The sequence below is a fragment of the Nilaparvata lugens genome, chromosome 3 (assembly GCF_014356525.2).
Source record: "Nilaparvata lugens isolate BPH chromosome 3, ASM1435652v1, whole genome shotgun sequence".
Classification (NCBI taxonomy): domain Eukaryota; kingdom Metazoa; phylum Arthropoda; class Insecta; order Hemiptera; family Delphacidae; genus Nilaparvata; species Nilaparvata lugens.
This window is the reverse complement of record NC_052506.1, coordinates 34,315,564-34,327,518: the sequence shown is the minus strand read 5'-3', so window position 1 is coordinate 34,327,518 and position 11,955 is coordinate 34,315,564. Positions and strand designations below refer to the sequence as shown.

The window sequence follows — 11,955 nt, the reverse complement described above, 5'->3', positions numbered from 1 at the left end:
CAAAATTTTTGGGGCCGCCCCAGCTCCCCAGGGGGCAAATTTCTGAAATCCTTTCTTAGTGGATGTTTTCAGGCTACCATAAACAATTGTGCAAAATTTCAAGGTTTTTAGACTCAGTAGTTTGGGCTGTGGTGTGATTTCAGTCTGTCGGGGCTTAGCCTTTTATAGATATAGAGAATTACACAAATCTGAAATATTTGCTGTTGTAGCCTACTGCGCAACCGCCAACGTTAGTAGACAGAACATTAAATTTTATCAACTTTGGTACTGCGCCTCTTCCTGAAGCCATGTTGGTGCACTGATATTAGGTTGTTGGTTGTTTTCTAGATGTTTATCAATTGTTCATTATAATAATATACTGTGTATATTCTATTATTGTGGACGTTATAACTTTGACTATGGATACGTATCCTTGAAATTGGCGGTTTTGCGTGACAGAAAAACACGCCAAGTGGCTATTTGATGATACTATTATTTAATACAGAGCGCATGCGCAAATGTGTGTTTTTAGTTTCTACTTTGAGGTTATCTTATGTTTATCTTGTCATCTTGTGTTTAGTCGACTTTCTTGATGTTTTACTATTAAATAAGGATTAGTTCTGTTTCATTTCTTGAAGAATATTAGAATATAAGGCCAGAAAATGAATAACTAGTTTAATGGCTGGAATCATACCAGATTCTGATAGTGAGGATGAACTTCCCCCCGTTGGGAAGAACGAGCAACTGTGGATGGATGTGTCTACTATGTAAAGTAGGTATGCTGCTTCCTAATATTTTCTATTTCTAGTCGATCCAAGCAGAGAGAAGTTAGCACTTCTCTTAAAGAAGTGAGATCTTCCCTTATCTCTGATTTGAGGCACCTACTTTATAAGCGTAGTAGACGCTACGGAATTATTTCGTTCGTGAACAGGATTCATTGTCTCTTTTGGGGAACACTATACCTGTGGATAGATGCTTTCTATAAAAGGCCATGTATTCTTTTAAAAAGCGATCCGCTCCGCTTGTATAGTAGACCAAGTAGGAACCTTAGCAATGTTAATCGGTTAGAATTAAACGATAAGTTTGATTTATTTACTAGGTAGGTAGCACAAAAAAGTAATGAAAAAACAATTAGGCCTACAACAACTTAATTAGGTACACATGAAAAATTAGCAGAGCAGACGTCAACAGGAAACAGCACGCGTTTGTTGATAAATTGTTGATTGGTGATTTGTCAGCGCTCGCCTTCATTGGTCTTTGCGTCGGGTGTATGTCACTCACTAAAGGTCTGCAATTTAAAATTATTTACCGTATTTTGAAACAAATTTTTGAATAATTGATATAAAGTTTTATTACAGAAGAGAACATAAAATGGAAACAATAACTAATGAAAACGGCTTGCAAGCCGTGGTCACTTACACAATGTATAGGACCTTCATAAAGTGCCACCTTTAGTAGCTGAAGCACTCCCTTTGCGTCTCTGCTGGACAAAAATCGGAGCGACAGCTAATAAATGATGGCTAGCGCTGTCAAACTACCCATCTACACCCTGGCGCTCGTCGACATTTGCATGCATTCAGATTCCCATGATGTGGATGCGGCATTTCACATATCTCATGACATTTTGGTGTACTAAGTTTAATAATAAAAAATAATACCGAGGGTGTAGCTCACATAAGCTCTTAGGCTTGTGCGTGGATAATGAGTGAGAGAGATAATAAGGAGAGATGACGACTACTTTTTAGGTATTCGGGACCGACGGCTTATCGTCTACTCCGGAAGACGGGGTAGCCGTATCTATGAGATTGTGCTGTAGTCAAAAAGTTTTTGCCCTGGTCGAGATTCAAACTCGGGATCTCTTGATTATTAGACCGGCGCGTTATCGCTTACTCCAACGAGCCACCCAAAGGGTGCTGTAATTTTTAGGATTAAGGCTTCTATAACACTTAGTAGCCTAAATCTCATGATATCATTAGGATACAGCAGTTTAGCCTACCATCTTTCAATCCGGGGGGGGGGGGGTTTCATTCAAGAAAATCCACTTCACTTCCACAAAACTACTTCCAATTCTTAACAAAAAGAAAAAAAAAACTTTCAGAATTGAGCTCTGTATTTCTTAAACTTTCCAAGTGTTAAAGTATGTTTTTAATTTCAGCCATTTGACTAAAGGAACACAATGGACCCATCCAAGGACCGGAAAAAAGAAGCGTGTGAATGGAGGTTCGTTTTATAATATTTTTATGATTTCGATCAATTACATATTTATAATTTTTTTGCTGAGGATGATACCCGCGTAAGCTCTAAGCTTGTGCGTGGGTAATGAAACAGATGATGCTTTAGGTGGGTTTCGAAACACCAGGGAACGATTTTTAAACTCATAATGTTATTTAGAGGAGTTCGGCTCTTAAACTTATCTCATTGATAGCTTATCAGTTGGTCGCACAAAACCAATTTCTCCCCTCATTTTCATTTGAATTATTCCAATTGCTTTCTTATCTAATGAGTTATCTGTCAGATTTCCAGTGATTCCTCACTAGGATTCCACGCTCACCTATCTAATACATTGAATAGTTATTCCGCCTTGTTTTATATGTCTTTGAGGACGTTAATATTGAACTCACCTCTCAACACACATTCAACGCCTGGGTGTAAGGATCTCAGGTGGTCAAGCAAAGTATCAAGGACCTCGAAGAAACCAATTCCAATTCATCATTAGGAGGAGTAGACCTACAGTCCAAGCAAAAACAGTCCTCATCTATGATGCCTTTACACTCTCAAATATTTCCACCTCACCATTACGGAGCTCTCTACGAGAAAATTCATCCATAAGTTATTTGCTGCAGCAGATTATCACTCCTCTGTCAGTGTTTAAAGAAGCACAACATATTCAATCGCTTCAATCTCATAGATATCCTTGATGAATGTTGTAGAGAAGAATTTTCATCCACACTTCAAGAGGCCTATTTCAGTATAAGTTCATGCTATCACATGCATCAAAGTCGACCGTTTCAGCTTCCCTAAAAGTGGCCTTGTTGCTTTAGGAGCATTTCCAGCAGCATGAACTTCAGTCAGCCTTCCATGATATGAGTATTGTGACACTCAGATATCAGGTGTTGCATTGATTGAATTCGACCACATTGGCACAGATGGTTGGAGGTTTATCCCCATGCTGTCGTCAGCTCATTACACCTTCCTACCTGCTCTCTATGTCTCAGCTGGGTGCCAGGGACAATGTCATTGGGGTCATCCACAAGACTCCTGTTCTTAACCTCTCCCTGCAACTATCTCAGTCACCATAACTCCTTCACACTTCTTATTTCTTCCTGCTCATCAAGTCTTAAGTATCTTCTTGACTTGAGGCGCCTTGATGGAGGGCTATCCAAATCTCTAGAGACTAGGAGACCCCCAGAATTTGTTGCAACTGGAAATGAACCTGTTCGTCTTCTCAAGCCTTCTGAGATCTGGAGGCATGATATAACTAAGCAAAGGCAGCCACTCATAAATCTGAGTTCAAAGCACATGCATGAAAACGTTTGGTAATAACAATTGTAAAAGAAGACTATGGCCCGGTTGCACAAAGGTCGGTTAAATTTTAATCATGATTAATTTTACAAGAACCAATCAGAGAAGGCTTTTTTGAAAAGAATCCACTTCAATTCCCAACTCACTTTATTGAAGATACTCGATACTAGAGTCTCTTGGCGACCAGCATGTCGAGTCGCCGACCAACCAAGTATCAAAGTATCCAATATTCAATACTGGAATCGTCTAATCTCAGCGTCACCATTAAAAAACACATGCTGCGTCGCCGAGCGACTGAGTCTCAAGTCACTTTGCGATTTGAGTCGCGCTAGTGTGAATAAAGCCAGAAAGTGGATTCAAACTATTAATTTATTATGAAAGTAATGAATGAGATTGGAATACATCCTTATAATGTTTCATTTTGATTTCTGAAATGTAACTTGACAACAAACAGTAGGAATAAAATTATCAGATCAGTCAAAATACAGCCATGCCTCCTTGATATATTTTTAAAGAAGGTTGAGAGATATTGTTATTTGCTGCGTAGAAATTTGAGCGAAGATCAAGTGGCATGCAAATGCGAAGTTCAGGACTGGAGTCCTGTGTCTCTGATTGGTTCTCGTGAAATAAATCACGATTAAAATTTAACCGGCTTCTGTGCAACCGGCACTTTTTTAATTGTTTCTACCTTTTTTTTTACCCTAATTAGATTTAAAATTGATTTTTATATAATTATATATATATATTTTTTTTATTTATAGGTTTTATATTTAAATATGAATTTTATGATTTTTTTAGTTTTATTAGTTTTAGTCTTGGAATAGATAAATATTCTTATTTTTAATATTTTTAACTTTTTGGCTTTTTATTCTAAGTTTATATAGTTTATTAAATTTAAAAAGCTTATATTTTTTTTATTTAAAGTTTATTATATTAATGATAGTTTTATTTTTGTTTTCATGTTTTTTAAGATTAAGATTGAGTTATACGTCATACCTGTATTTCAGCTTCTCACATTCAAAGTCTGACTTGTCAATACCCGAAGCATTCAGATAAGATACTAAGTCGACCTCATCAACTTCTGGATGAATTGATGAGGATGATTTGACAAGAAACAAAATATAATGATTTTCTCTTATCCACCGTTCTCAAGACTTTTCTCTACTCAGATCGGCCGCTCACTGTTGCATTGTTACTTAACAACCTCACTCTCAGAAACCACCCTAGAATAAGAAAAGAAAGTTCTTGTATATCTATATCAGAGACTCCAAATTTATATTTTTAATTTCCTTGCCCCACCTACTACCATAGGTAAAGAAAGTATTGCTTTCAATTTAACATAACATAGTTGATAATTATTAACATATAGTAATAGAATAAAAGTGAAATCAAAAATAAATAATTGAGAATGTCCAAAAATCTGAATAAACATGAAAATTTATTGTGAAACACATTCAAATCAAATCAAATTTTATTTCGCCACAACAAAAATAATACAAAAAAATAATAATCCTCAATACAAAGTTGAAAAAAAACATATTGATCAATATTTAAATATACACGAAAAGCAACTCTGTCAAAACAAAATAACATGTTTGGCGCTGCCTGCAAAACCGAAGTTTGAGTGCTGGCAGCGAGTATCGATATTAATTTTCAATATAAAAAATTTCAATGAAGAAATGAATTGATGAAAAAAGAATGAATATACATTCATATGAAAGGAAATATAATAAAAATAGTATAAATAAAAAGGAAAAGTAAATTCAAAAGTGTTATTTGAAGCACTAAAATATATAAGTAACCTAATTACTGAATGATGAATTCCATTATGAGGCTTAGAAGATAAATATTACAATATTACTATTCTTGTGGTCAGAAAAATAAATTAAAAATCACAGAGTAGAAGACAGAGAATGAATCTGAGAAGATATATTTGAGGTTTGGAAGAAAGATAAAAAGGTAACTGCAATAAAAGAAATGTAGGATAATTAAGTGAAGGTGGCATTTACTAGTGCATTATGTGTGAATGAATTGCGAGATATTCACTGACTTTATCCATTCTGCTATCTTTTTAATACTAGTTTTGCTATTAGGTTATCTGGTATGAGGTTGATCAGTCTGTTACTTATGTAAGGCAATTGTCTCCGGCATACAGTCTTGTCTGTTCTATTGATTTGGAAATTACCCTGCATACGGAAATCGTAAGTTCTAATTTGTGGTGTATATTGATTTATATTTTTAATTATATATAGTCTTATATTCTTAACAAATAACTGTCTAATACCTTGATTTATATCAATGTATCTAAATTTCAGATTTTCCATACGTTTCCAGGTCCACTGAGTCCAAAAACATGATTTTTGGGTGTTTGAGTGTGTGAGTGTGAGTGATAACTTGATATTATTCAAATAAAAAAACTTTGAAATATATAATCAATAAAAAGTTTTCTTTAGCCTGTTGCACAGATTGCCTTGTTGGATTTCGATCTAACCTAAAGTTTTTGGCATCCTTGACCTTTTTACAGTTCTACAGGTTGATCTATTAATGCGCTGGCTCTTTATTGATATACAATATATATTGTGCTTTTTATCAATTAGACATTCGTTTTATGGAGGCTAGGCAAAATTTTAATAGCTTTTATTCCTTTTTCAGATTGTTATGATTGTTGAAATTACATGCAAACTTCCCTATTTGAATTTTCAGAACTTCCTTTCGGTTGGATAAAAGTGGTCAATGCTGATGGTAAAGTTGTTTACAAAGATCAAGAAAGTGGACGAACCACTTACACCGATCCAAGATTAGCTTTTGCTGAGGAAGAGAAAGATTTCCTATGGATTTACGCCAGAGATTCGATTGCTCTAGTACAGCTAGGCAGGTTCTACACGGCCAAGACCTAAATGGAAAAGTAGCCATTGTTACAGGTGCTAATTGTGGAATAGGTAAGTTGTTATTTAGTTTCGTCCCAAATTCTTGATGATATTGCATTCAAATAATAATAATAATAATAATAATAATAATAATAATAATAATAATAATAATAATAATAATGTCTCTGGTCGAGGGTACAACACGACCAGAGGAGTTTATTCAAATTATAGACATGATTACAAAAGCATATAAGCTACAATTATTTACAAAGTATTAATACAATTGGTTGATTATTTGCTGATCTAAGAAAATGTGGCTCCCACTATATATGAATATGTGTCGGGATGTCATCAATTTTGCTATTGTTTAAGATTTTATGCTAAAAGTAAAAAAATCTAATAAAGATACATCTTGTGAGTCATTAGAAGTTCATGAAAACCACATTTATATACACAAATTCAAAAAGAAAATTGATAACCTAAGATGTAGAAATTTTATAAAAATCTAACCTAAAAAACATTTATAATACTCATGGGAAAAAATCATTAAAATGAAGAAAATAAGAATGAAACAGTATGGAATTTTTTTTTCATAAAACTAATTGTTCTCCATGATTGATTCTATTGGACAGGAGCCAGTTTTTTGTTTTCGATTTGAATGAATTGATTGGAACTGTTTCTTTAATAGCAATTGGCAGTTTATTGAAAATTTTTGGTCCCAAATAATATGTGGCTGACCTCTGAGCAGCTGATGTTGTCATCCTGGGAATTGCCAAGTCCATGTTCCTTCTGCGTGTTCCTTGCGGGTGATTCAAATTGATGAAGAATTGTGGGTTCTTTCTGGTGAATGTTAGAAGTCTGTGAATGTAAATCTGTCTTATGCTGAGGATGCTGAGCTCCGAGTATAGTAGTATTGAAGGGAAGAGTGGATGTTTGCGTCCTATTATCCTCAAAATTAGCTTCTGAACCTTGAAGATAGGATCGATGTGGCAGAAATTTGTAGCTCCCCAGGTCAAATGTCATATCTTGCTATGGACTCGACTATTGCATAATAAACATTTTTCATCATGTCTATTGAGAGTACCCTGCCTGAGTTGGATGGATTTGTAAATTAATTTTCTGATTTTAGCCGTTTGATGTAAAATGTGTTTATCCCAGCGAAGTAATTCATCTATTACGACTCCTAAATCTATATATAATATATAAAAGCGAAATGGCACTCACTCACTGACTGACTTACTGACTGAATGACTGACTGACTGACTCACTCACTCACTCGCATAACTAAAAATCTACTGGACCAAAAACGTTCAAATTTGGTAGGTATGTTCAGTTGGCCCTTTAGAGGCGCACTAAGAAATCTTTTGGCAATATTTTAACTCTAAGGGTTGTTTTTAAGGGTTTAAAGTTCGTCTTTTAGCATGTATATTCTTCTTCTCCCAATCTCTTAATTATAATTGAAATTTCCATATCATATGTTACTATAGAACTATAATCTAGATACTCTAATCTAGAGTACCTCTTCGAAACAGTTGTTAACTGGCAACTAAATTAATAATTTAGTCAGGTTGGCATTAAGTTGAGTTGACTTTGTTAGGTTGGCACCAAGTTGAAGATTTAAATGCATTTATCGCGGAAAAATTGATTGGGGACTATTACTTCAATCCTGGGAATATTATATTACTAGCCGTCAGGCTCGCTTTGCTCGCCATATCCGTTTAGCCAGACGTTTAGTCTGGACCCCCGACTGGATTGTCCTAACATGATAAAAATGCAGGCGAGCAAAGCGAGCCTGCTAATCTCATTCTTGGACGATCCAGTCGGGGGTCCAAGGGGCGGAGCCCCCTGGCTAGACGGATATGGCGGGCGAAGCGAGCCTGACGGCTAGTATTTTATATTGTTTGTGCGCTCTATTGAAGGACAATTACAATTCATACTATCCAATTTGCAATTATGTATTTTGATTGCCTGCTTAGAAGGCTTCTTGGAATCTGTCAGTGAGAAAGCAATAATTTTTTTTTGAGGCAATAATCGTCAGAATGTTATTGAAGAGCCAGGAGGTAACTTCTCCCATTCCAAGATCAGCTGACCTGAAGACGTCATCCCAGCTGGTTCCCCGGAATAATACTGCTGTGTCATCGGCGAAGGCGATAATCTTGCCACCGACATCCATAGAGCACAGCTTCTTGGCAAAGATGAGGTAGAGTATTGGTCCAGGAACGGTTCCTTGTGGTACTCCGAAGCTAACTGGAAGGCCATCTCCTGCACTTAGGTTTCTCCCAATACTGACTCTCTGCCTACGATTTTCCAGATATGACTTGAACCATTCTGAGAGCCTCATAGCCTGAAGCTTTTCAGTAAGATGCCATGAGATACTGTATCAAACGCCTTTGCTAGATCCAGTATACTGCAAGGCATTTCCTACCATTATCCAAATCGTTAATTACGGACCTTGTCAACTCAAATATAGCATCATCTGTACATCTGTTTTGTCGAAAGCCATACTGATTGGGTGACAACAGGTTTTTTGATTCAAAATAATTAACCAATCGCTTTTTTACAAGTTTTTCAAGGATCTATGAAATATTACTGACTAATGCTATTGGCCTATAGTTGTTCAGATCTATCTGAAATATGTTGTTTATTTGAAAATTGATTCGTTTCGTAGATATTCATTCAAAAATACTAATAAATTGGCAAAAATGCTATTTATTTCATTTTTCTTAATTTACTAGCATTTTCAAATGTTAATATCTTCATATTCTAAACTGGTTGATATATCGATGTGCGGTTTCCGGCATTCATTTTCTGTTGAAATAATGTATCACCTGACCACCATAAATTTGTATGATGAGAACATAATTATGAAAAAATCTGGTGTGGCGCACTCACACAACTTTCCTTGCCGTTATGAAAATTGATCACCTGACGCTAGTGTTCCCGCGCATACTAGTTTACTATTCATAGATCTGAGCCAGCTGGTGACAGGACAATAACGCTGGATACACACGAGATCTGCTATCTCTTCATAGTGAATGATTTAAAAGAATCAACAATTGCCAACAGTCTGCAATTGAATAATCACATTTTCTCAAATTTCAAGCTTATTTTCAATTTCAGTTGAAAATGTTACTGGACATTAATTGAAGAGATTTTCATGCTCAATCTTTTCCACTCGAAATTTTTGATTTAAATTGTATCTGAGACCTGATAATTGGAAATCTAAAGTCGAACTTTGCATAGATGGGGCGGAGCTCCTGAAATTTTTACAGATATGGGACTTGTGGCAGTTGATATAGCTCATCAATGACTATTTTATATATGAATTTGATCAAAATCGTTGGAGCCATTTTCGAGAAATCGCGAAAAACCCTGTTTTGACGTGACAACGTCTTATAAATTGGTTTGCCGGGTGACACTTCAAGAAACTGCGTTACGTTCCCACGTTATGCGCTCACAATGAGAGCGAGTGAGAGCGTTCGTTTCGGTTCACGGTCGTCTGGAAAGAGCACGAATAGGAGCAGTGGCGAGCAACCAGCAGCGACCCGAAGCATTCACCTGGAGAGAGAGTGAAACGGAGCTGTCAACCTTTGCAGGCGCCGCAAGCAATCTCCTGCGACTGTGCCACTACTTGCGCCACGAATATGAAATTCAGTGCGAGATTCTTTGTATAAATAGATGTTTTAAATATAATTCTTTGTATAAATAAATGTTTTAAATTGTTACTATTACTTCATCCTTCTTCCTACTATACGAATGAATATTAACATTAAAATTATTTTACCACTCTAAGTCGTTGTCATGTAAAACTTTCGCCCGTATACCGACTTTACAGGCAACCAGACTTTCTTGACAAAATTTTCGCCGCTATCTTGAATCGCATTTGATCGAAATTGTTCGTGTCGGATGCTTATAGTGTAAGGACCTTAAGTTCCAAATTTCAAGTCATTCCGTTAATTGATTGGGAGATGAGATATCGTGTACACAGACGTACATACACTCAAACACACACACACACACACACACACACACACACACACACACACACACACACACACACACACACACACACACACACACACAGACCAATACAAAAAAAACACTTTTTTGGACTCAGGGGACCTTGAAACGTATAGAAATTTAGAAATTGGGGTACCTTAATTTTTTTCGGAAAGCAATACTTTCCTTACCTATGGTAATAGGGCAAGGAAAGTAAAAATGAACTTACATTTTAAATAGCCGGCCCAAAATTTTTAATTCACAGAAAATTTGTATTTTAAATTTGACAAGCTGCATTTACACTAAAGTTATTAGCAAAATGTTGATAACTCAATTTTTGTAGATTCTATTAGATAAGGAACTTGACAAATACATATGATCATCATGATTGTGTATGATAAGTTATGTTCAATCTAATATAATTTATAAGGATTAAGTTATTAACATTATGTTAATGACTTTGGTGTAAACCCAGCTTAAGATCCTTAATCACACCTAGGTTCTTGTATAATAATTCTTTTTTAATAAATATTGAACCATTTCCATTACTTCAGCTAACTCCGTATAGGTTTATATTAAATCAAAATTATTCAGTGCATGTTACGTTTTCCTCAAATATGTAAGTCTCAATATTTTCTTTTAAACGGTTTTGAAACGGCAAGAGCTTCACTCTACAGGGTGTATGGTAGTATTTGCATGACTTGTTTTTTTTTTTTAATATTATGTTGGATACATAATAATATGAGAAGATAAGGATATTAGATGTTAATTTTTAATCTTCAACTTTTTGAATTTTCTGTTTCAAAGGTTACGAAACGGCAAGGGCTCTAGCCCTACATGGCTGTCTGGTTATATTTGCCTGCCGTTCCTTAGACAGGGCACAAGAGGCCATCGACAAAATAAAACAGGAGCGGTCTGCAGCCAAATGTTTAGCATTTGAGTTGGACCTTCAATCTCTTGCCAGTGTCAAGTTGTTTGCTGATCAGTTCAAACGACGTTTCAAGTGAGTAGAAACCTTAATACAAGTAACAATTGAATAGAATTGTGCATTCTAACCAACATCCAACAGTTTTTGTTTATTAAACCGTCTCATAAAGTTTTCGTCATTCGTGGTGCTAATTGCTGTATGCTATGGCGCTTTCATTTGTCATTATTCTGAACTCTTACAGCGCAAAGCGCCGCTTGTACTGCTGAACACAGAATAAAAACTCAAACAGTTTTGTCAAGAAGCTGAGAGATACAGTGAGGTTCAAAGTAGATAGATCTGCCTGCCTACTAATATTGAGTAAGGTCCACGTTATAATGGCAGTGAAGAAAGAAGGGAGAACATGGTGGCCGATTCTCTATAATTGACTCCATTCTGCTAAGAACTGTACTAAAACACAGCCATAGCTATACTATATCAACCATCCCATTACATTTGATCCAACATTCGTTTTCATTCTCTTTGATGATATAATCAATTTCATGCCAAATATATTATTATATTCATTAATAAAATATCCCTTTACATAATTTGATCCAAAACTCTCATCAGAGTTTAAACTGACATCAGATGTTTATTCTCACAAACACCTGAAATCTCGGC

The 11,955-nt window shown here is 35.6% G+C and overlaps 1 protein-coding gene across 1 annotated transcript in view; it reads left to right on the top strand.

Annotated features, from left to right (window-relative positions):
* The first annotated feature begins 495 nt into the window (after nucleotides 1–495).
* LOC120350403 (WW domain-containing oxidoreductase-like) overlaps nucleotides 496–11,955 on the top strand; it is a 19,651-nt gene continuing 8,191 nt past the window's right edge. Inside the window, 6 exon segments of the mRNA XM_039423594.1 lie at nucleotides 496–703; nucleotides 706–751; nucleotides 2,135–2,199; nucleotides 6,205–6,318; nucleotides 6,321–6,440; nucleotides 11,175–11,370. Coding sequence (XP_039279528.1) covers nucleotides 658–703; nucleotides 706–751; nucleotides 2,135–2,199; nucleotides 6,205–6,318; nucleotides 6,321–6,440; nucleotides 11,175–11,370 — 587 coding nt within the window. The 5' untranslated portion in view covers nucleotides 496–657.